At 36.8% G+C, this 26,145-nt stretch overlaps 1 protein-coding gene across 2 annotated transcripts; it reads left to right on the top strand.

The window, feature by feature from the left end:
- The first annotated feature begins 896 nt into the window (after positions 1-896).
- fsd2.L (fibronectin type 3 and SPRY domain containing 2 L homeolog) lies at positions 897-22,117 on the top strand. 2 transcript variants are annotated; one of them, XM_041586798.1, is made up of 14 exons: positions 897-1,048; positions 5,145-5,199; positions 7,699-8,472; positions 9,420-9,515; positions 9,788-10,021; positions 10,880-10,902; positions 11,086-11,207; positions 14,228-14,383; positions 16,676-16,810; positions 17,659-17,812; positions 19,700-19,833; positions 20,144-20,273; positions 20,913-21,089; positions 21,433-22,117. In XM_041586798.1, the coding sequence occupies exons 3-14, from the start codon at positions 7,744-7,746 to the stop codon at positions 21,686-21,688; spliced, it is 2,346 nt and encodes a 781-aa protein (XP_041442732.1). In that variant the 5' UTR covers positions 897-1,048; positions 5,145-5,199; positions 7,699-7,743; the 3' UTR covers positions 21,689-22,117. The 2 variants fall into 2 exon arrangements, with proteins under 2 accessions (XP_041442732.1, XP_018108620.1); XM_018253131.2 differs by lacking the exon at positions 5,145-5,199.
- The last annotated feature ends 4,028 nt before the right edge of the window (positions 22,118-26,145 follow it).

Raw genomic sequence — 26,145 nt, 5'->3', positions numbered from 1 at the left:
AATTAGGGGCAGGAAAGGAAAAAGTGGAAAAAAAAAATCTTCTTTTGTGATGAAAAGTCACGTGATTTCCCTACCCGCCCCTAATTTATATATTCAAATTAGAATTCGGCCAAATCCTGCTGAAAAAGGCAGAATCCTTGGATTCTGTGCATCCCTACTGAATACACCCACATTTATCTTGTCATCGATCATAAATTGACAGCTTGCACACATGATCTGGCAAATACATATTGTAACCTTGTATGCAAAATATTATCAATTTTGGGTTATCAGTACGTGCAAAATATTCTTTATGTTGGGCTCTCCTTCCTCTTTGTCCTTGGAATAATATTAATCATCTCACTTCAGTGCTGATACAGCATAATAGAAAATTATCCCTTATGGAAATAAAAGGAGTTTAAATTAATGGCATTCTACACAGCTCCCTGATGTCTATACTTAAGTCTATACTTTCAGTATACTCGTTACTGTCTTTTGCCAATGACAGAGCAGAGTTGAGAAATTAGACTAAACTGCCATATAAGAATATGAAAACAATCTTTTTTTTCTTCTTTGACAACTGGCAAAAAGAACACGTGTCAGAAAACATAACAGCTTGCTCACAGACCATATGCTGTTGCTTTATTTTCTGTAATATAGTTGGCATAGGAAGTGTGTTGGTACTTTATGGATCACATGCACACAGGTGTACAGGTACTTAAATATATATTAGTAGACATTAAATATATATATATAATTCTCTCTTTTATATATATATATATATATATATATATATATATATGCATTTTGTCATGCTGTTGCTCTGACATGTTTGTCAGGCACACAAGTTTCCTTCTTCCCCCGATACATGAGTAGGGTTAGTAGGGTAGGGACAGCTGGGGGAGATTCTATATTTGTCAGTCTCTCTCACTGCGTGGACATTAGTATTTCAGGGCACTTTGTCTAAAATTACTGCTGGCCTTTTCAAGCCTCAGTCCCAGGAAGACAGCACCGAATCTGCTGTATGTGATTATATATTTTATTGGCAGCATAGAATCTGGATCCGCAGGTAAATTTTCACAAGTACCATGTATGTTTGTGTGTCCTTTGGCAATTTGGCAAAATAAAGACTTGCTATATACTGTATATTGATCTAGTAAAATCCGGTAAAATTGCTGTTTTTATTGCCAGACCTTTTTTTTAGAATCCAGGGACAGAGGTCTAATTTTAACTCATAATTTATCTGTTATTGATTTATCTATGTAATGTTTTCCTGTTATATATCATTATGCAAGTGTGAGGTCTGCTTTTCTTGCACAGAAATTTCCCCCAGTCTGTACTGTAAGAAATCTTATGCATAAAGTACTTTTGTCAACACGCGCTCCTTGCACTTCTTCATAGTTGCACTTGGCACTACTGCCTGCCTCCTGTTTTGAACTGAGTGCACCTATTGACACAGGACGCTGTGGGACCCTAGGAGCTACCACCACCCCCAAGCCAGGTGGTGGCCCCAGAGTTGCCACAGTAGCTTGCATCAATTTTCTCAGTGACATTGCACACCCGTCACTCTCATTATGAATGTTGGAAATTTTGCCCACCAGAATTTTAATCTCATCTGATTTCATCAAATCACATCTGACTTGCGTCAAAGCGAAACTGCTACTGCGTCAATGATGCATCAGCCACAGTTGCTTCAGGTGCATCTCCCCCCTTGCAACTACAATCATGCTGGAATCATAGGTGGAAAAGCTGAATTGTAGGTAAAGAAACTTAGTGATTATGTCCAAAACTGCACTTGCAAACTTGTGTGGTAAGTAAATTACCATTTATATGTTTTTAAAAGTGTTCGGGCATCTAGACTTTAAGGGGGGTATTTAATAAAACTATTTATCTAATTTTTTATTGAAACAAAGTCGACCTAACTCCCATCCACAAATTTAACCCATTTATCAATAATTCTTCTGGAAAAAGTATGGGCGAAAAAAAATGTCACAACAAAATAGCGTGTCAGTTCATATCACTTGATGCTCCAAAAACTCGACTTTATCAAATTGTCGCACCGAAAACTCGTATTTTTTTCCCTAACAATTTAAGTTTTCCCCATAAAAAACTTGACCAGAAAAAATTGAGGTATAATAAATAGGCCCCTAAATGTCCCCGATTGTAGTCAATGGTAAGTGACCTACTTTTTACCATTACACTTCCTTTAAAGTCATTTAAAGGAACAGTAACACCAAAAAATTAAAGTTTTAAAGGAATGACAATATAAAGTAGTGTTGCCCACTGATACAACTGGTGTGTTTTATTCAGAAACATTGCTATCATTTATATATAAAAAGGCTGCTGTGTAGCCACGGGGGCAGCCATTCAAGCACAGGATACAAAGTAGATAACAGATCGGGTATGAAGGATCCCTTTGTATACTGCAAAGCTTATCTGTTATCTGCTGTGTACCCTGTGCCTTTTCTCCTGTTTGAGCTTTGAATGGCTGCCCCCATGACTACTCAGCAGCTTGTTTATATAAACTAATTTAAAGTTTCTGAAGCATCACACCAGTTTTACCAGTGCAGTATAACTGTAAATTATATTTTCATTACTTTAAGGGGCCCATTCACTAAGTTCGAGTGAAGGAATAGAATAAAAAATAAATTTTTTGGCTACTTCGACCATCGAATGGGCTACTTCGACCTTCGACTACGACTTCGATTTCGAATCGAACAATTCAAACTAAAAATCGTTCGACTATTCGACGAACGATTCGAAAGCCTTCCAAGTTTTTTCTGATCGAACGATTATTCCTTCGATCGAACGAATTGCGCAAAATCCTTCGACTTCAATATTCGAAGTCGAAGGATTTTAATTCGGTAGTCGAATATCGAGGGTTAATTAACCCTCGATATTCGACCCTTAATACATCTGCCCCTAAAAGACTTTTATTTTTTTGGTTTTACTGTTCCTTTAATAAAGAGTTTAGTTATTTATTTGTGTGTGATTACACATTGGGAAAGTTGGCAGTTGTGGCTGAATGCTATTGCAGACAAGCATTTCACATACCACTTTTCTGTGTTGGTATTTGTTCAGCTATTGTAAATTTTTTTCATTCAAAGAAACATAATTTAATGATGGTATAAGATCTGTGTTTTTATACAAAAACCTAAATGGTGACCCTAGTGATTAAAAAGTCAGATCATTCTATAGAGTAACTTTAGTATATTACAAGGTATTGTGAAGACCCACTTGCGCTGGCTGGCTTGTGCTAGGGTTCCAGTTCAATTCTTGTTGAATTCAGCTCAAAGAGGTGGTAATAATTCAACTGGTCCTATTTACAAAATAATCTGAATAGTTTAAAGTACTGAAGATATTTTCAAGGGATCTACGGTTTTATCACCCCCAGCAATGTGATCTTTATGCAAAAACAGAGAAATTCATTTTTGATCATTCAGGATTCTGCTTCATGTGGTATTTTATTGACTTTGACTGCTCTACTGTTTGCTGCATCGTCATATTCTCCATTCTCCTACAGTTCCTGATTGTTCTTGATCCATCATTTCTATAGACTTTATCTGTGACCTTTCAAAATTGAATTGCATGACAACTATCTTGGTGGCGGTTAACATATTTTCTATGATAGCACTCTTTATTCCCAAAAGAAACTTCTTTCTACAGCTGAACTTGCCCAAATATTTGTCAGTGAAATGTATAATTTTATTTATATATTTTATGTATGTATAATTGTATTTATATATTGTAGTGCAACTTATAGCTTTATATAAACAGCAGGCACCACACAGAACATATTGGGCCAGGCAAATATAAAGCTACAAAAAGAAAAGGTTGACACTCAGATTTCACCAATTTTTATATGGGGTATTAGGAGCATTTTTTTCACTCATGGCAGTAACCACCAGGTAATTTTATGGCTTTGATATATTGATGATATTGTTTTAATCTGGAAAGATAATGAGAATGAATGTATTTAATTTACTGATGGTGTAAATAACGATAATATCAATGTTAGTTTTGCACATGAAATCTCTAGAACATCATTGGTGTTTCTAGATTTGGATCTATTTGTTGAAAAGGGTTCTTTCACTACACAGACACATTTAAATCTGTTAGTGCCAATTCGTACCTCAATCCCAAAAGTATGCATCCTCTGCATTGTATCAATAATATCCCATATGGCCATTTTTTTTTTAAAGCTTATGAGGAATTGTAATGCAATTGCCGATTTAGAGACCTTCCTGTGAAGTTTAAAGATAAGGCTTATGAGACAAAGATCTTTGAATTTGTGCAAGAAACATGGTTGTGATACAAGCTGTACACGGTTTCAGGGAATTGAATAAGGGTGGAATAACTCACTGGGGGATAAGGATACTACAGAGAGAACGGTTTGAGATTTCTGAATGCAAAACAAGCTTTCCTCAAGGCTTTAATCTAGCAATAGCACTAACCGCCTTTATAAGAAGATGAAGACTTGATTTACTTATGATTTTTTCTTTATATATAGTTTGTATTTAGAATGGATTCATTTAGCTTTTTTTTTTTTTAAATCCATGCTTTATTGGTTAATAGGTCTGTGTACAAATACAGGGCATTTGTAATGCCCCTTGAGCCCCTGAGGAAGCAACATGTTGAGGCTGAAAGTTTAAGTTCTTTTAATCACTTGATCTATTGTAAATGTATACTGAAAATTCCACTAAAGCGTTGTGTGTTATAATCACACTTGAAGTACTCCCCTGCTTTTGCCTTCTTATTTTTTTCCAACTCATAGCTTTGTACATTGAAACAATACATGAATAGAAAACACAGGGAACAGTAAAATAATGAAACTTCGATGTAAAATGTATCTCCAAGTTTTGAAGAGCTTTTTCTAAGTTTATGAGATCAATATGCAATTATCTGACTTTGTTCCTTAAGCAACAAGCTTCCTGAAAGAATCATCCTCCCTGCCTCTGGAACAATTTAACTGTTGCTTTATTTCCAAGAATCAAGACGAATCCATTATTGATGAATGCATGGATTCTACTTATTTTTTCTCTGTCTCTAGCCCACATTCTTCTGTCCTTCCTTTTTTTTTTTTAAAGTTGTTGTTCCTGCTGCTAAATAACTGTTACTGACATTTCAGTAACACCAGGCTTTGTCCATGTCTGTTTCTTGTACAGCTGAGCTAAGCTGCTGACAAAAATTGTCACCTGTCTCTTCCATTTCACACCCTCGGTGAGTACTTCTAATGGGGGAAGGTTTAAAGTGAGAAACCCATGGGTTTCACTTTTGTTTGTGCCATCACATCACTGCAGTATCATCCTTAGAGGCACTCGTTTTATGCATGTGATATGTTGCCAAAATAGTTTTATAATAACAAGTGTGTTTGCATGTACTCCTCTTTTTCCAGTTCTGGCTCTACTCACGTTTTGCCTCCAAAGGGTCTATTTATACCCTCCACTGGATATCCTTTCTTTTCCAAGCTGCCTGCAGAAACTTTTCTTCCAACTCTGTGATCTGCCTGGTTCTAAATGACAAATTTTTTAACTGGTCTTGCCTATATGATTTGCTGATATCCACTTGTGCTGTGTCTGTATGTGTTGGATCTCTACTGTTCCCACAGCCAAAGTAAAGTTCTCCTTCCTGGGTGGTGGTGTTAGGCTTGGGCTATCTCGTATATGATTCATACATTTTTTTGCAAGCTGAGAATATGCTCTGTTGCTCCTCCTCTGCCTGAACCTGGAAACATTACCTCCACTTGGGTGTGGACAGAGGCAATGGAGTTCAGAGCTGAAATGTAAGATTTTGCATTTCACGCCAATAACCATCTTGTCTGCCTGATACTCTTAAACTGGCCATAGATGTTTTTTAAAAAGATCAGATCCTCATCGTGAGACCACGATCTTCTCAGAACGATCGTACGATGGTACTAATTTACCATCAACTAAAAAGACCAATTTACCAGGAAAACAAAGGGGAGCTGCCTACTTGGCCCTGCAAACATAGATAGATTGCACTGGGACCGACAAAGATTTTTTGACCTGGCCGATCAATTTCCTGACAGATGTCGGCCAAAAAATCGTAAGATGTACGATCGTTCGAATCCCACTAACCGATAATTTCGAAGGATTGGTCGGACTTCCCTAAAATCGGTCGTTCGGCAAGAAGAATCGTCACCTCTATGGGGAGCTTAAAGCTTTAGAGTAACAGTTGATCAGCCTCAACTACTGGGTCCTTCTCCTCTCAGTCTATTACAGCTTTATAGTGAAGGATGATTGTCAGTTTAGTGTCCCTATTGCATGTTTTCTTATATGACTGTAAGCAATCATTATTTTTCTGATTAGGCAACTTTGTCATAAGACTCTATTGGGGGAATGTAATACAAGTCGGTAATGGAAAAACTATTCGCATTGTGAAAAGTTATGCATTTGCGCAAACAAATTTTACTTTGCGCAAATTAATTTTGCTTTGCGTGAATTTAATATAGCTTTTGCAAACCTGGAAACTGTTTAGCGACCACTTCCCACAGTGGAAGAAGGTTTGTGAATTTAATAGTTTGCACCAATGCGCGGTAAGTATAATGAAACTTCTTACTGAAAATGTTATGTTTGCTCCAAAAGATTGACACCTTCAAGCATTGCTTAAAAGTGCTCAATTAAAATTTGCAATGTGCAATTAAAATTTGCAATGCAATAACAGAAGAATATTAAATTGCGATATGTGAATTTTTATTCTTATTGTTGCAAATTGTTTTTTTCTTTGCGACTTTTATTACAATCCCCCTTATAAGACTAACTGTGACCTTTGTCCCCATTTTCAAAGAAATTAAAGGGAAGCACAAAGAATCTCATATCAGCATATCAAACATGTATTCAACCAGAATAAATCCAATGCTTTTAACAATAATCTGACAGTAGGAAATGATAAGCAAACTGCCATGCTTGATTGTCTTACAAGACATCACTCATATAATGAAACAGTTTGTCCTTTATTTGCTAATTGTGTATTCATAAAAAGTTAATTCAGAAAAATCTGAATATCTTGCTATTATTTTAATATTAAAGGGGACCTGTATAATAAAAGTACTTTTCAAATTAAATATGAAACCAAATAATTTTTTCTATTAAAACACCCAAACCTGTTATAAACTAAATTAAAAAGTCTCAGCTGTCAGTCATATATTACCTGCCCCACCTCTATGCCTGAGGCATAGAGGCAGGGTAGGCAATTACTTTCACTTTATATTCTTGGCGTGATGCAAAGCTTGCCGTAATAACAATGTCCACAAAATGGTGCCTGCTTACTTGCTGTGATTGTAAATTCCAAGATTAAAAGAAACAAGATTTAAACCATTTATATATTGTTAGCGACATTTATTTTGTTTTCCTAACATCATAAACTAGGAATTTTATATTATTTCTTAGGGTGACAGGTCCCTTTTAATATCAATTTTACATTAGCCTCAGTTACAATTTATATCTCAATCAAGGAACTCACAAAAAGTTTTTTTTTCTTCACAGGCCCTCACTGCAAGGTTTTTTTTTCATGCAATAAATGTTCAATGATTAGAGTATTTGAACGTATAAATAATTCATTTTAACAGCTAAAAATGTTAATAAGATGTCATAATCGTAATATGTAATAACATATAATTTGTTACTTTGTTATTAGCATTCAGAATGTAAATAACACTTTGCATACAATATTACTTTTGTTGTTGTTTTAACCTAACAGGCATTGCTGAAGTAGAATCTGACTGTGAGAATAACTTTTTGAATAATGGATGTTAATAAACTGGAGGAAAATAGTCCAGAGGACTTGGACACAATTGTGGAAGGAGCAGAAGAACAGTACGAGTCGGAGAAAGAGAAATTAGAGGGCCTGACATTTTATAACACAGATTTGTATGATTCTCCAGACAAACTAACTATGTTTCCTGAAAAGGTGAAACTTGGACTTTCTGAAGAAACAAAAAAGGCAGACATTGCACAGCAAAATGTGACTCCTACTGCTGAACAAATCCATTCAGATCTACAAAAGGAAGTGGATGAACTGGCCAAACAGTATGGAATTTCTGATGATAAAGAAAAAGATGAACACGTGTTTCTAGCAAGCGTACCTTCCAAAAACCCAGAAATAACTATTCATAAACCAACTGCCCCTAAAAGAGAAAAAAAATTGCTTAAACGAAATAAAAGTATTGAGGCCTCTAATAAAATAGGCCAACACCAAAATACAGAAACAAGCACGAAGACAGAGAACAATTCCCCTAAAAGCAGTGTGCTGGGAGAGCATGGCAGCCTACGTCCCAAGGAAATTGATCAGCCTGGTCATCACCAAGTTAAAGAATTAGAAAAAGATGGAGGACACGTAGGTTCTGAAGAAAATGTTATCTCTGACATTTACTGTATCACATGTAAAACCCCAGTTAAAGCTGTTGACAAGCTGTTTGGTGTACACAAGGATCATGAGGTCATGGGCATAACCACTGCTGTTGAACAAAAGAAAGTAAGAATAAATAAAGAGGTTTTACAATGTATTAACATATTTAGCATGTACTTAGCATTTCTCATGCATAATGTCATGAGAAAATATGTTTTTTTCAAAATGCATCAGTTAATTGTGCTGCTCCAGCAGAATTCTGCACTGAACTCTGTTTTTCAAAAGAGCAAATGATTATATCTATAAAATGTTGAAATCTGACATCGGGCTAGCCACGTTGTCAGTTTCCCAGTTGTCCCCAGTCATGTGACTTGTGTTCTGATAAACTTCAGTTACTATTTACTGCTGCACTGCATGTTGGAGTGATATCACCCCCTCCCTGCAGCCCATCAACAGAACAATGGGAAGGTAACCAGATAACAGCTCCCTGACACAAGATAACAGCTTCCTATTAGATATGAGAATATAACTCAATTGTAAAAAGTCTCACTGCAACTCCTTTAGTTACATTGAGTAAGAAGAACAATAGCCTGTCTGAAAGCAGTTCCAGCATGAAGTGCTGGCTCTTTCTGAAAGCACATGAACAGGCAACAACAACACTTGTTGGTTCAGGAATGAAATTATATATGGTGGAGTGAATTATTTGCAGTGTAAACAATGTAATTAAAAAATAAAAACTACACCATAAAAATCATGACAGAATCCCTTTAATAAGAGGGCAGTTGCAACAAGTCATACAAAGGAAGTAATACAAGCACTACAAAAAGAAAAGGTAATGTTGCTAGTTACAGCTTATAAACTTATTTAAGAAGGGGGACAAGGCATAAGATAACTTGGAATAAATAAGGTATACTGCAATAAAGAGATGTTTTAGGGGACTATAGGTTGTAGATGGGAATTAATCATAATCAGTGTAGATCTAGAGAAATCTTTAAAGGTGTGCATGTGAAGAAGGTAAAATCAATGATTAACTTCTATATTATAGTTATTTACTTGAATTTTTTTAATCCTAGGAAGAAATGCGGAAAAACATGAGCAAACTGGAGGAGCAGATTGTGCAGATGGAGAACTTTGCAAATCACCTAGAGGAGATATATATTACAGTAGAGGTAAGCAATCTGAGAAGTCACAAATAAATATATATATATATATATATGGAAGACGCATGCACACAAATTTTAGTCACCACAAATATAATATTTAGTTCTACACAAGCTACAACAATTGAAGCCAAAAAAAGATTGTAAAGGTCTGTTTGTGATCAAATGAATCATTCACTTCAAGGAGTAAGTCTGCTGAAAGTGTTTACTGTGTGACATTAGAGGGAATTTCACAAAATGATATTCTATCTGCAATTAACTGTATTGATCTTATCTTGCAGGAAAATTTTACAAGACAAGAGCAGAATGCTGAGATGCACTTTACTGAAGTTATGGACGCACTTAACGCAAAGCATGAAGAAAAGATACAGGTTTTGGGGGAGGAAAAGAAACTCAAACTGGAATCCTTGTTTGAGCAGCTCATTGACTGCGGAAAGAGTCTTGACACTTCCAAAGACCTGATGGAGACAATTCAAGAGTTATTTAAAGAAAAGGACAAAGCCGCCTTTGTAAATGTAAGGGTTTTAAAAGCTTAAAGGAGAACTAAAGAAGAGGCTAGAAAAGCTGTACATTATTTTTTGGGCTTCTATACCAGTCCAAGGCAACCACCGCCCTTTAGCAGGGAAGATATTTGCCTCGAAAGATTCACTGCACATGCTCTTTTACTGAGCTTAGGGACCCACTCACAATATACAGTACACATAGAATAGAAATGTCACAATATAAGGCTGATTAGTAATTAATACAGATAATTACTGCATGTCAGAAACCGGCGCAATTAGCATCTGAGTTTAATAATCAGCCCTGTAACATCCACTTATATTACAGGCCAACCTCATTTTCTGCTTGATAAGTTGCGATGACCCCTAAGCTTAGCTTCTCAACAGCTGCTCAGAGCCCACACTTTCCAAGATGGTGACCACCTGTGACAAGTTTGAAGTCCTGGATTATTGCTGCTATTGAGAAGCTGGAACTTTAGGCTGGTTCGATAAATTCATTATATAAAATATGGCATTTTTAGCCATATTCATTTTTAGGGTTTAGTTCTCCTTTAAAACATATATTATATATGTCCAATCTAAAGATCTACTAAAATTTGAAACCTTGATCCAAGTTGCTCCTGACAAGGGAATGGCCTTGCAGCCAGCGTATTGTCTTTTATCAAATGGGGAATAGTATGAACCAAAGCGACCAGTGAGTGACAACAGACATACATAAGGTGGTGGTAGAATATGACATATGAATTGCTGTGCAAAAATGTTTTGAGACTAAAAGTTCTTTAAAAACAAATATGTTATAGCTTCCCAGTATATTAACATCCTATAACCCAAGCTCATAACACTAATTATTTTGTTCCTTTCTCCCACCTGCAGAATGCATCACAAACAACCAACAGGTAGTAGGATGTGTTTTATTGTATGTGACTATGCATGATTCGTATTTGCACGTTGGTGGGTCACACTAAAGGAATTAAGCTTTATTTGTGTGCCTCATTAACCAAAAGCTGACTGAGGCCATTGCTTTTATTTATGGTGCAGAAAGGCACTTAAATCTCTTTTCATCATCTTGGTTTTTACAGACTGAACGACTACTTCAATACAGATATAAATTTAAATATCTCTACTAATGCAGAATATGAAAACACGTCCATAGACTTCACCGAAGTGGAACACCTCCTGGACTCCATTCACACAGTACCAGGTAATGACTATGGTTTTAGAAAAGGATCTCAGTAGTTGGAAATGAATTTTATAGGATAAATACGGTTTAAACATCTGAACTGGAATATAATGTTAACATTTTAAAGCTTAAATATGCTTTGTACATTCACTCCTCTTCTGTCTCTGTTTATTAACAAAGTAATCTATGAACAAAAAGGGAGTAATTTCTACAATGTACTTTTAACTGCCGCTGTTCTATGCCTAGTATTGTTTATATAGTGATTGATCTAACATGACCCCAGATGCCTTCTACTTACAATTAGTACAGCAGTCATTCTGAGTCCTAACTAATAGTGCAATTATTTCATTATCTCATTGACATTGTAAAAGACACTGTATGGGTAGCAGTGTGTTACAGAAACTGTAAAGTTGATATGTTTTCTGCTGTCCATGAGCCAGTATAGCATGGCTGTTCTGGGAATGTAAGAATATACTATACATAGATAGCATATATACAGTATATATATATATCTATATATTGGCAGAGTGGAGTGCACAACCAAAAGTTCATCCACAGCCTGGGTGCTAGTCCGAAGGATATGTAGAAAGCTGCATGGATTGACAGCACTCCACGGCAATAATTCACAGCGGGTCAATATAGCAAGTAAAGTGGAGATTTTATTTGTGTTCCAACGTTTCGGCTCCACACAGGAGCCTTCGTCAGGGAAGACTTCGTGGAGTGCTGTCAATCCATGCAGCTTTCTCTCTCTATATACTGTATATATATATATATAAATAATTTACAATGCATAGATTGTTAGAGGTCTAATTACCTATAGCAACCTATCATGCAGCATTTAGTGGTCACCTGATTAAAAGCAAATCTTATTTGTTGTTAAGGGGGCAAACATTGTTCCTTTCATTGCATATGGGGGGAAAGTATGGAATCTCTAATATCAAAATCTTGCACATACTCAAATCTAGTGATATTTATGTTCGCAAGTGCAGTGAAAAAAGTGCAATTCCCATATTTTTCCTACAATGTATAGGTTTTCCACAGAATACCATCAAGAGGGCAATTCGCTTGATGGAATTGTGTTCGGTCTGGTGCAGTTGTGTCCTGTTTGCCAAAATTAAAATAACTGTATGGGAATTTTGAGGAAAATTGGACGCAATTTTGAGCAGAAGACGTCCGGTGTCATTTCTGGTGCTCAATATTTTAGGTGCAAGCGTGCTTTGCCTATGTATGCAGAGCACGAAGGGAAACCTGGAGCAACTGCCTGGTCAGGAGGTGGTGGTAGTTTCAGGGTAGAGATGTGCGGGTCGACAAAAACTCAACCCGCACCGGCCCTCTCCCAACCCTCACCCGACTTGAACCTGGCCGGCAACTCCATTTATAGACCCGTGCCCAACCTTCCCATCTCTGATTTCATGTAAGGAGGTAGGATAAGCATGCACCTAGAAATGGAGGCTACCGGAGTCAAAAGCAGAGTAAGGTCACAAATGAGGAGAGCGGAAGAAATCAACCAAAACCTGTCCGCGACCTGCAGAATGTGTGTGGTGGGTGTTAGACAACACATCACTACTTCAGGGTTCCCCTGCATCAGTAGGCACATCAGCACTCAATTCACAATGTAAGGCAGGGAGGACTGAACAGCACCAAGCACAACTACACAGGTTGTAAGCACAAGGGACCCCAACTTAACTTGTGGATATAAATGGGCCCTATAGTTACTTTTCAATGTAGGAATGGGCTAGATCTGCTCCTAGAATAGCAGTATCTTAAATAATGGGGTCTGGATGAAGAGACATTCTGTAGTTACATGGTTTGCTGTGTTGCTCATGGAAGATAAACTTCACATCTCATTTTACAGTTGAAAAATAGTTTTGGATTGAGTAATAAAGATGAACTGATTTAAATCAGTGATTTGATATGCCTTAGTACTGACATTTTCAAGATAATTAGACGAAGGCTTTTTCTTATTGCCACATATTAATTAGCATAAATACTGTAAATGGGTAAAATGTAACTAGAGTGTCGGGTTATTGAATCTAGATCATAATGATGTGCTGTATATCCAACATTAAAAAAAATAAATGATTTCTTTCTAGGTTGCTATGGAAACAAACGAATTAAGTGAGGCTTATTAGTTAGTTGGAGATGATATTTAGCAAGTGGCAATTTCTTTCTTAATCCTGATGGGCATACAGTATTGTGAATCCACGGCATTGTTTCTGCACAATGTTTAAAGGTGTTGTTCATCTTTGATTCAACTTTTAGTATAATGCAGAGAGTGATATTGTAAGACAATTTGCAATTGATTTTCATTTTTGTATTATATTTGGTTTTTGAGTTATTTAGCATTTTATTCAGCAGCTTTCCAATAAGTAATTTCAGCAAAGTGGTTGCTAGGGTCCAAATAACCTTAGAAACAATCAATTGATTTGAATTGGAGACTGGAATATGAATAGGAGAGGGTCTGAATAGAAATATGAGTAATACAAAGTAAATACAATAAATGTGTAGCCATACAAAGCATTTATTTATTTCATGGGGTCATTGACCCTCATTTGAAAGCTCAGAAGAGGAAGGCAAATAATTAAAAAAAAAAACGATTAAAAATAAATAATAAAAACAAATTGAAAAGTTGCTCAGAATTGGCCATTCTATAACATACTAAAAGTTTACTTTACGATGAATCACCCCTTTAATGCTACTGGAAGAATGTAAGGAGTTATTAAACCTACAAATGCTCACAGCCTTCTGACGTGCTACATACAGTAGAACCCCCGTTTTATGTTTTTCAGGGGCCCAAAACAATTTTGTAAAATCCAGGAAAATGTAAAATCAGGGAATTAAATATTGGTTCATTATATATTGGTGGGCCTCACATATAAACAGTGTAAAATGCAGGAAAACTTAAAATCAGGGTATGTAAAATTGACATCTTCCAAGGCAGGAGGTTGGCATTCAATGAAATGAAATCCTAATTGATAGTACAGGACAAAATATGATGGATAGCGATTTTGTATTAATCCTTTCGATTCTTCCTCTTGCAGCTCCATCTGCTCCTGTCATCAACCCACAAACTCCAAACTCTGCCACAGCCACATCGCTGCGTGTTTGCTGGAGCCTCTTCTCTGATGACACAGTAGAAAGTTTCCAGCTTTACTATAAGCCTGTCTGTGATTGTGCTCCAGGGGAGGATCAAGAAGGTGAGTGTTTGAAGGGGACATTAGAAAATCTCACACCAAGCATACGCTTTTGGAAAGTGCTGCAGTGCATATTTCCTAATGGCATTACAAAAATAATTATAATAAAATGATGGAAGGAAGCATATAAAGTGCTACCCAATACAGATATCTTCTGTGCGCTATTAGAAACATTAGGTCCCTATGAAATATTCATATCTTATATCTAAGTAAGGAAACCCTGGACAATAGAGGGAACTGTTAAATCTAATGAGCCATTAAGAATTAAGCTATTTAACAGTGGCAGTCTCCAACAAGGAGTTATTTGTTCTCTAACTACATTATGCTAACTGGATAATTTTATGGAAAATGAAGTCAGTTCTATGGAGAAATACAGGGATATAGTTGTGGAGGTTTCAACTGCAACTGGGACCCAAAAGGGCTCCATGGACAAAAATAAGCAGATCATTCTTAGCAGGATACTATAAAAGGTAGTTTAAAGGAGCAGTAACACCAACAAATTAAAGGGTTTTAAAGTAATGAAAATATCATGTAGTGTTACCCTGCACTGGTAAAAATGATCTGTTTGCTTCAGAAACACTACTATAGTTTATATAGACAAGTTGCTGTGTAGTAATGGTGGAAATTGAAAAAAGGCTATATGGTACAGGTTAAATAGTGGATAACAGATAACACCAACATGTCCTACAGAGCTTAAAGGAATTGTTCAGTGTAAAAATAAAAACTGGGTAAATAGATAGGCTGTGCAATATAAAAAATGTTTCTAATATAGTTAGTTAGCCAAAAATGTAATGTATAAAGGCTGGAGTGATTTGATGTATAACAAGTCAGTCAGAACACTACTTCCTGCTTTTCAGCTCTCTTTTTTTACACTGACTGGTTACCCTGGTTACCAGGCAGTAACCAATCAGAGACTTGAGGGGGGCACAAGGGTCATATCTGTTGCTTTTGAATCTGAGCTGAATGCTGAGGATCAATTGCAAACTCACTAAACAGAAATGTACCATGTGGCCCCCCTTAAAGTTGCTGACTAACTCAGAGTTATAGAGCTGAAAAGCAGGAAGTTGGATTTTGGCTGTTTTATTAGACATCTGTTCACTCCAGCCTTTATATATTACATTTTTGGCTAACTAACTATATTAGAAACATTTTTTATTTTGCACAGCCTATCTATTTACACAGTTTTTATTTTCACACTGAACTGTTCCTTTAACTGCTATCTGCTGTGTAACCTGAGCATTTTCTTCTTTGAATGGCTGCCCCCATTGCTACACAGCAGCTTATTTATATAAACAATAGTAATGTAATGTTTCTGAAGCAAACACAGTGGCTTTACCAGTGCAGGGCAACACTGCTTGTATATATATTATATATCACTTTAAAACACTTAAATTTTTTGTGGTTACTGTTCCTTTAAAGGGCCAATTCACAATGTGGGGAAATACAGGGATTTAGTTGCGGAGATTGTGACTGCAACTGGGGAGTAAAAGAGCAGAGCTCCATGGACAAAAATAATCAGATCATTCATGGCAGGAGACTATAAAAGGTATTTTAAAGGGGCTACTTCACAATGTAGGGAGTAAGGGATATAGGCTGTGAGAGGGGTGAGGTTTAGGGTTGGATTGAACTACCACTGTAACACATTTTATATCTCATGGTTCTTAGAGTAGGCCCTGAATATCAGGTTCTGTGGTAAGTGCTAGGAGGCACAGTCTGAGTCTGATGGCAATAAGAAACTAGTGAGTTTTTGCAAGCATAAAAAGTGGGCGGTTCTGACACCAAGTTTTTCATTTTGTACCAGTTGGCCTTCAAGTGTTTTCCTGGGTAAATATAACACATTTTCTGCCCTATTAACAACAAAACATAACACAACTTTAACTGCAGTACAGAACATAGGTTTAAATAAAGTGAGCATAGCATGGCAGTATCCAAGATTATCTATATATATATATATATATATATATAGTATATATATACACACATACATATATTTACACACACATTGTAGTATGTGAGATTATATAGGCAGGGTCTGTGTAAATAGACATCCAAATACAGCTCACAAATCTGTGAAATACAAGTCCCTGTACGGGCTATTTTACTAATGCACAGAGCTCTAACAGTGGAAATGTAGCCCAGTGTAAATAGTAGTAAATCTCTTACATAGTACTGATTTGCAAATAACTTATTCAATAACAAATTGCCGAATTGTTTTCCTTCTATGAATGTTTAGATCTGGGTTCACCTGACGGATGCGACTGCAAATAACACTTTATGTTTCTTTCTTCTCTACAGAGGTTATGATACGATCAAAAGAAACCTACTGCACAGTCACAAACCTGATGCCAAACACTCAGTATGAGTTCTGGGTCACTGCTTTAAACGTCACCGGGGACAGCCCAGCCAGTGAGAATGCTGTGTATGTGACAGGTGGGTAGATTATGTATGATGTTAGCCAGATATTTGCTGATACGTGAAATAGCTCAGCTATAGAAAACTGCAGCCAGAAGCTATGGTCTATGTTTTGTGGTATGTAAATAAAACATTTATATTTTGCTATGAATATTTTTTACACACTAACTCTTAAATTCCCTAACAATCTGTATGTATAAATAAGACACTGTCCATTCTGCTTCCTTTCAGCTGTAATTGAGTTACAATTTTTGTCTTCTTCCTCCTGCCTCTGGATCATTAAGGATAGTGGAAATGCAGTAATAAGACTATTTCTTTGTTATAATGCATGTTTGCACCATTGTCGAACTGGAAGTAAGATGGTGATTATGCCATTTTCGACTGACAGTTATTGACACTTATTTCAGTGTATTGCTTTTTATCACAATAAAAAGCTCTAATGAGTGGATATATACAGCACATTGTATAAAGCAGACATTACCCTGTAGAGCTTTCAGTATATATTCACCACTTTTGGCCTTACTGGAGAAGTACCTTTTGCAATATTAATCCTTTACACAGGCAAGTGTTTGGGTTAGTTTTTTTTTTTATAGCTGACATTAATTTTGACGTTATTTTAGAAAAATACTATCTCCTCTTTATAAAGCAGTGAAAAGCAGTGTTCATTGATGTAATGTGAAATAAGCAAAGAGAGTGCAATAAACAGTATCCAATAGCGTTATACAAATATGATGATTTAAATATTTTTCCTGAGAATTTTTAACATCTTTCCATTCATTTTGTAAAAACAGAGAGTGTCTATATTTAGCCAGATATACAGGCATTACATAGAATTATTGGTGACAATGTTTGTACTTCTGTTTTAGCTCCTTCTCCTCCTATCATTAAAAGCAACGAATGTCGAAGTTGTGAAAATGCTGCTTTAATCTGCTGGGAATCTGGAAACATAAATCCTGTCGACTCGTACACTGTTGAAATATACAAAGTGACCGACGGGACAAATGCTGATTCTGTCACAGAGTGAGTATGCTTTCCAGCATGTGCCATGATCATACCCTATTATGTAGCCCAGTATGCTCCATTACCTCAAATCAGTTGGCACTAGGATTGGCTATGGGGCATTAAGGCAGAATGAAAGGACAAAAAATGGAAATTAGGAACCCCAGGAATTCCAACGGCACACAGGACTCTTGAGTACTTTGCTGTACTCTGCTGTGGGGCTTGCCGAACCTCTACCATTGTGCACCAGGCATATCGTTGTTATCTATTGGGTGTGCGAGATCCTGCCTTGTTCCTAGCTTCCTAATCTGATGAACCTTTCAAAGTGTCTTAAGAAATAACCAATTTACCAACACGTGCATGAGGCTTTCATACCAGCTGTTTAGTAAATGACCTGTACTACCAAAAGAAAAGGTCCTCGTTTTTGTTTAGTTGGGGACATGTGTGTCCGCGTCTCATTTTGCTTGAGGCTCAACATGGTAATCATTACACTGAAAAATCTGTTTTCTCTCCTAAGCGCTCTGGTCCTAGCCCTGACTTCTCCAACTTTGTAGTGTCGCAAGGTGGCAAATGACAAGTCAGTTTCTACGGGACTTCTCCACTTTCTTTTATTTCCCTTTCCTACTCATCCATGAAATCTGAGCAATGATGTTAAGTTAATTGGATGAATTAGAATTTAATTTATTGGCACGGTCACTTTATAATGAATTAATGGTTCATTGATTAACCTCTTATATACTGAAGTTGGAACTAATAATAGTAATTAATAGAGAATAATTCACACATTTTATAATTAACTTCCAGTACGTTCAATTTAGCACTTAGTCACTTTAACCCTTAGGAGGGGAGGTTAATGAATTTATTTAATTTTTTGCACTAGTACGTTTCCTAAGTATATGGTTCTAATTATTTAAGCTCTGCACATGTGGACAATTAATGTTATTTCATAATTCAACAATTGTAATTAAGACACAATAGTACGTGGTGAAATCATCCAGTTTTTTATTAAAATCTGTAGATCCTCCAGCTCATTTTTAACAATCCACAATTGATTAAGACGGGGAATCTCTTTTTCTAACCTACAAATATGTGAATTTCATGCAGATGGGTTTCACACATACATTACTCTATGTTTACTCCGGTTTTAAGCTTACTCTACCTTTGTGACTTCCCCCCACAAACATTTTGTGATCAAAGGCAGAGGTGCAAAGATTGGTACTAGGCAGTGAATCACACATTTGAGTGCATCCTACATTTCTGTTCCCTGCACTTATACAGTAGCTGCCTAAACATTAGTCTGGGTTACAGCTACAGGGCAATGGAAGGGTCGGGAGAGTTTACACACGTCGAGGCAAATTTATCAAGGGTCAAATTTCGAATTCATGTGATCTTTTCTTAACTTACATGAATTCGATTTTACTCGCAATTTGAATATTCCACTATCTGTAAATAAAATCAAATATGTAAAACTCGACGAATTTTACTGACTCAAAAACTCAAATCGAATTGAATTTGACCAAACTCGATTCGAGTCTTTTCTCCGAAAAAAACTTGAAGGTCAGGTAGGCTACAAACATCACCAAATTCATCCCTGGACGTCTCCCATTGACTTAAAGTAATTTGGCAGGTTTTAGGTGACGAATAGTCAAATTCAAATTCTTAAAGGGCCAGAGTATGATAAATCTTGAAAGTCGTTTTTTTAAAAAAACTTGTATTAAGTTTGGATAATTCCCTAGTTGAATTTGACAGTTTTGACCACAAATAAAATTCTCAATTTGACCCTTAATAAATCTGCTCCTTAATGTAAGAATACACATGCACACAAGCTATAATTTCTGCAGTGTTGTTAATAAAGAAGCCACCGTGTCCCACTATTTATTTTTTTGTCATTTACAATTTTTCTCACAGATCTATTGTTGGAATTCCCATTTGTGAATCTTTAATCCAGCTGCAGCCAAGTCAGACGTATAGAATCAGCGTCAAAGCAGTAAATGTGGGTGGGCCGAGTGAAAGCAGCAAATCCATTTCTATTCACACCGCAGGTACAGTATGATTACATTAACCCTGTGAGGGCAGGCGGCTCACACTGTACTGGAAGAACACCAGCAGAAGTCTATCCACTCAGTACTTATGTGGGTGCTAGGGTACAAAATTCTCCATCGCACCATTCATAATTAAAACATGGGTTTTCACTTGAAAATATTTCAAATGCCTGTCAACTTTTGGTATAAATGCTCAAATGTTCTGCTGCATGCCAAGTATTAATGCTTAAGAAATCCAGTTAAGCATAATCCAGAGCAGCACAGTATGTTGGACTAGTATTGTCATTAAACCTCCTGCCTGCGTTTCCAGGTACGTTTTTCCATCTGGATGAGGAAACTGCCCATCCTCTCTTATCTGTGACCGATGATGGATTTACAATTTCATGTGCTGAGGAAGAAAGCCTGGTGGATTTACCTTATTATTCTAAAAGATTCTCAAGGTTAGTGTGTTGTTATAGGGGAGATTTGCCTTTCTTTTTAATAGACCGCGGCAATCTAAAATATGTTTCAGTTATGACCATCTTGTATGTTGTTATACATATACCAAGGGCAGTGTAGTCTAAATTGTCCAGTTGGTAAATTATGTCTGCAAACTGATCTAGAAAAAGGCAAACAAAACCCAAGAGCAACTTAATCCATTCCATAAGCATATCTCACAGTTCATTCGGAGAAACCTCCTGTTGGTTTTCAGCCTGAAACTGCTCTTCAGTCCTAATAACTATAATAACAAGTCTACGGGAGGAGGCAGAGGCAATTCCAGACTTTTATGCCTAGCGTGACATTTTCATTAGTGTACAGACTGTGAGAGAGAGAGCAGGTAACAGCAGCTTCATTACATTGCTTTATGTGAGAGCGAACCAAGAGCCGAGTAGCATCATAGGTCGACATTTACAGCCTAAATACAGCTACTGTACTTACCCAAATATACCCTATATAACTCATCCATCTAAATAGCTGGGACTTGCAGATGGAATACTATATAGTGCAAATGTAAACCTTTAGATTTTTATGACTTTCAATAACATGCTATCTGCAGGACATAATAAAAGAGCAAAACCTTTCATTTTGAACTTGTGTAGGTGCATTGCTGTTCTGGGAAAGCTGATTCCGTTTAAGGGGAAGCATTACTGGGAGGTAGAGGTAGATGAAAATACACAATACAGGATTGGAATCGCCTATGAAGATACAAACAGAAATGGATTACTAGGAGCAAACAGTACATCCTGGTGTCTTAGACATATCCTGACGCCCTCAAGGTAAAACAGTTCAGCCTATATTGCATGAGTCGGAATTCCAGCCTTCAGTATTCACAGGTAAGGTTCAAGGCACATGGGACAAAGTGTTTGCCATAATGTGTTGGCTGACACTGAAGCATGTCATTAGTATAAATGAATTATGGCTAAACAATTTCTATTAAAATAAATGACATGCTCCAAGCATTTCAGTATTTAGTTGAAAAAATACCAGAAGAGTTTGCCTCCCATTTGCCATAAGCCTCTACCCCAATTCTAAATAGTTCTGTACAGTGTTCACTACTTGACCAAATGTCAAATGGGCCTGAAACTAAGAATTCTTTTTGGCGTCATTATTTATTCACAGGCACAAATATGAGTTTTTACATTGTGGAGTCTCTCCAGACACTCGAATTACAATACCACCAAGACGAATTGGAATTCTGCTGGATTATGACAAGAGCAAATTGTCATTCTTCAACATGGACCTTGAACAACACCTGTTCACATTTATCTGCCAATTCTGTCACATGGTGCACCCATGTTTTGGTTTGGAGAAGCCAGGAAGATTAAAGATACGCAATGGCATACCAATACCCCATTCTGTACTTTTGTCTTCTTGAGGAACAACAAATGTTAAAGTTCAAATCAAAGTGGTGATGGGTGGGTGAATATGTAAAGACATTTGGCTTTCTAGGAAATCTTTTTTGCTAGCTCTTGGGCAAGAGCGAAAACTGTGTCTAAAATGTGCCTAAAAACAATGTATAGACTGTATCATGCAAAGCTAGAATTCTTAGATATCTGCTCACAAACATGGCAGAAACCATATTTGCCACTCTGCTCTATTCTGTGTAGTAATCTCTTGCTGGAAATATGAATGGTGCTACTTACATTATTCCAAAAGCATCCTGAGTTTTGGGATTATTTGGGGGAGTTGTCTACTTAAGTAGTTACACTTGTGTATATGGAATGGATCAGAGTGGTAAGAACTTATTTGTGTCAAAAAATGACAGTTTAATGTAGTTGCAAAAAAGTTACACTTTTGTAGTTGCTTGACTTTCCTGTCACTCAACTAGTTCTACTCTTGTTTGACATAAATAGCTTCTGACTAGCACATTCAACCTTTTTATTCCTGTACAGCTAGTAGTTAGGGCAATGGTACATGGGGCAATTGTGAGTGTTTTGTTGCCTGGTACACCACATTTATAGCTAATCCCTTCATTGTATACATTTTGTAGTATGTAGCTCTTTTTTGGAGGGGGGTCACAGAGTCACGCTGGACATCCATGGGGTAAAGTTACTAAGCGAAAAAAATTCAACAGCGAAGGGATCGCAGACATCTCAACGCTTCACCAGACGAAAATTCACTCAGACAACTCTAATTTATCAAAATGCGAAGTTGCATCCAGGACACTGAATGCTGGTGAATTTTTGCTAGCGTTACTTCGGCAATGCGAGCAAATGCACAAATGTTCGATTCTGCCTAGCCCAATTTCAATAGAGGTCTTCGTTCAGGTTAATTTGCAAACGGCGGGAAATTATAAAGTTGAATGGACGTATATGTTGCAGCAAATACATTACATTACAGATGTCCAGGGAACCTTAATAAAGAAAATAGAGTTGTTATAATGCCCTACACATGAGCCCACTGTATAGTTTATGTTCCATATGTTAGAGAATGTAGGGGGGAACCCGGTTACCCAAAAAAATTAAGGACTTTTGCAGGCTATCACTCTGAAAAAAGGAAAAGACGCCAGCGTTTTTTGGACGCTAAAAAATATGATGTAAGTAACAGAAGGTTGAGGAAGATCAATGCACTTCGACTGGTCTGAGCTGGCGAAGGCAAGTCTGGTGAAAGAGGTAACGTTCAGTGAAATCCGCATCTTAGTGAATTTGCGGAGTAACGTCCGTTCAGCAGAACGAAAAGTTGCCTGCCGATAGAGTGCAAATAACTGCTAGCATCTGTCTCTTTCATTAGCGAAGTTATGCCTTCGCCCGTTAGTAAATCTGCGAAGTCCCTGAAGACGGTAATGTTGGCAAATCTTCGCCAGCGTTAGTCACTTTGCCCTTGAGTAAATCTGCCTCATGTCTTGAGTTTGACATTAAAGAACAACATTTTCTCAATTGCATTTTTTCACCAATAAAACTCATACACAAGCGAGAATCCCATTGTTCAATTTGTTTTTAATGAGGCTGAACATCTTAAATTCCCATTGACTTATATAGAAACTCAGGAGATATACTTGCCAAGTTAATTCTTTTGGGTGAATTTTCACATTATTTTCATTAATACATTTTGACTATTCAGTGGTTCTGCAAATACTTACACATATATTCACATTTATTTGCCGTGTTTTTTCTCAAATCAAGAAAAAATACCAACTGGGATATACCCCTATGTGCTGGGCAGAGCTTAAAGACAGCGGTTGCCTTCTTTTCCCCCCATCAATAAGGTGATGAAAGCTCTTGGGGAATCCAATGCAACAGCACCCTACTAGCTCCCTAAAGCTACAGCACATCAGACAACTTGGGCTCATTTATCAACACTGGGTAAATCTGCCTGTGGGCAGTGTCCCATAGCAACCAATCAGTGATTGGCTTTTTTCAGGCAACTCCAGGTAGAACAATGAATGAAACTATTGAATTGGTTGCCATGAGTTACTGCACACAGGCAAATTTGCCCAGTGTTGATAAATGAGCCCAAGAAAATGAAAAGTTGGTATATAAATGTTTTGAATGTTTAAAGGACAAGAAGTGCAGTGATATATACAGCTCTGCTCAAATTGTGCCAAGGAATTGAATGTTCAGCTAAATAAATGTAACTGCTTTTAATAAGAGTATGGTGGTCATTTTTCTTACTTCCTCTGCCAGGGGAGAGAACTACAGGGGATCATTTTTAAAGGGGTGGTTGACCTTTAAATTAACTTTTAGTAGGTCAAATGTATTGTTATTGCTACTTTTTATTACTCATCTTTCTATTCAGGCCTCTCCTATTCATATTCCAGTCTCTTATTTATATCAGTGCATGGTTGCTATGGTATTTGAACCCTAGCAATCAGATTGCCAAAATTGCAAATTTGAGAATTGCTGAATAAAAAACGAAATAACCCAAAACCCACAAATAATACAAAATGAAAATCAATAGCAAATTGTCTCCGAATATCCCTCTACATCATACTAAACGTTAACTCAAAGGAGAACATGAAACTGTACATGCCATTTTTATTTACAGCCTTTTATTCAGGGCTAAAATTTAATCTCATATGATCAAAAATATAGTAGGCAAGGACATATTTATCATAGGGGTTAGAGGGAAAATTCACAGCTTTCTGGTCTTTTCTATATGATTTATTGGGGCATATTTTTTTCAAGGGATAAAAGTGAGAGTTTACTCTAGGTTAGTACATCCGTAAAAATCCTATACAATAAATATTAGGGATGCACCGAATCCAGGATTCAGTTTGGGATTCGCCCAGGATTCGGCTGAATCCTTGTGCCTGGCCGAACCGAATCCTAATTTGCATATGTAAATTAGGGACGGGTAGGGAAATCACGTGACTTTTCATCACAAAAGAAGATTTTTTTCCTTTCCTGACCCTAATTTGTATATGCAAATGTGGGTTTGTTATTCTGATGAATCTTTCACCAGGGATTCGTCCGAATCCCAAATAGTGGATTCGGTGCATCCCTAATAAATAAGGAATGGTTTTCTGTTGGCAGACAAAGTAGGTCCTATGAACAGAGTGTAAACAGGCCTGTTCTTATGTTTGCCAGTTTATATAGGAGGATAGTATCAGTAGAAAGCACGAGACTTTTGCACATCCACTTTCTTTCTCCTCCAGTGGGAATTGAACCACAAACCCAAGCAACTATGTCTTTAGTTATAAGGCAGGAGCATTGCCAACAAGCCACTTCAGCAACTGCTGGAAAGGAACAAAATGAGTGCAATGTTGTTGTTCATTAATACATTTGAGGGCTGCCATGCAAATCAATGTCAGTGTGTCCCAGTTACAAAAGGCAAATGTTACTTAGAATTATTATTCAATATTATATACATTATCTTGGTGAGAGGACAATGACCTTGGCTGCTCTTATAGATACCAGGCAGCAGGCAGGACGCTATGTACTGCAGTACTTTTTATTTATGTAAATAATTGTGTCTTTTGCCATTGTTCTTATACGTTGGAGCCAAGTATGAAAACATTTGACAATAAAATAGTAAATTTTTATTTTATTTTATTTATTTATGTTTTTCAGCCACAGGTGTTTAGACATTGGGGCCACATATATGGAACACAGATTAATACTAAGTAAGGTACAATTCACATTCTGTGACACCCATCTATTGACATTGCATAGAAAGAGGAGACATAGATGGAAGGATAAAAGGAAAAAGGTTTGAAGAATAGACCTATGGGCTAAAGTTTCCTGGTGGGCCTCTGGCACCCTGCAAGTAAGCAGTTCTGCACCTCTGTCATCTGTCTGGCTTGTGACGGAAGCAAAAGTGGCAAACTTAATCAGTTTTTAACTGGACAAGGAAAGTCTAATTCACTGGAGAATGGTAATATGTTAGGCACCCCCTCCAGTTAGTCCAATTGCTATTTGGCACCCCCAGGTCAATTAGCTTTTATTTTAAAATGACCTTAACCATTCTATTATCTTTTAGTACAGTATAAATTCACCTATGAACCTATTCTAAGCAACTTTTCAGTTGGTCTTTATTTTTTGTTTTTTTTAATTGTTAGGTTTTATATTGTACCTCTTTCCAGCCTGCTGCTGCTGCTACTACTACTACTACTACTACTACATGTATGGGAACTGTTATCTGGAAACCCATTATCCAGAACTCTCTGAATAACCATCTGAAAGGCCATCTCCCATAGACTCCATTTTATCCAAATAATCCAAATTCTTTAAAATGATTTCCTTTTTCTCTTTAATAATAAAACAGTACCTTGTACTTGATCCAAATTGGGATGTAATTAATCCTTATTGGAATACCTGCACCTTACATTGGTTTGATCGTTGCTGGGTTTAATGGAAGCTCTTGTAGACCCTGATCTAAAGCTGTGAACCCACC

Source organism: Xenopus laevis, chromosome 3L (assembly GCF_017654675.1).
Source record: "Xenopus laevis strain J_2021 chromosome 3L, Xenopus_laevis_v10.1, whole genome shotgun sequence".
In the NCBI taxonomy this organism is placed as follows: domain Eukaryota; kingdom Metazoa; phylum Chordata; class Amphibia; order Anura; family Pipidae; genus Xenopus; species Xenopus laevis.
Note: the sequence above shows the minus strand (reverse complement) of the source record. Positions and strands in the feature narration are given on the sequence as shown.

Bases quoted from the DNA above. Each gene is read 5' to 3' on its own strand.
- fsd2.L (XM_018253131.2), top strand. From the start codon at position 7,744: ATGGATGTTAATAAACTGGAGGAAAATAGTCCAGAGGACTTGGACACA. The intron at 8,473-9,419 runs GTAAGAATAAAT...TTTTAATCCTAG, and splicing joins CTGCTGTTGAACAAAAGAAA to GAAGAAATGCGGAAAAACAT. The intron at 11,208-14,227 runs GTAATGACTATG...TTCCTCTTGCAG, and splicing joins CTCCATTCACACAGTACCAG to CTCCATCTGCTCCTGTCATC.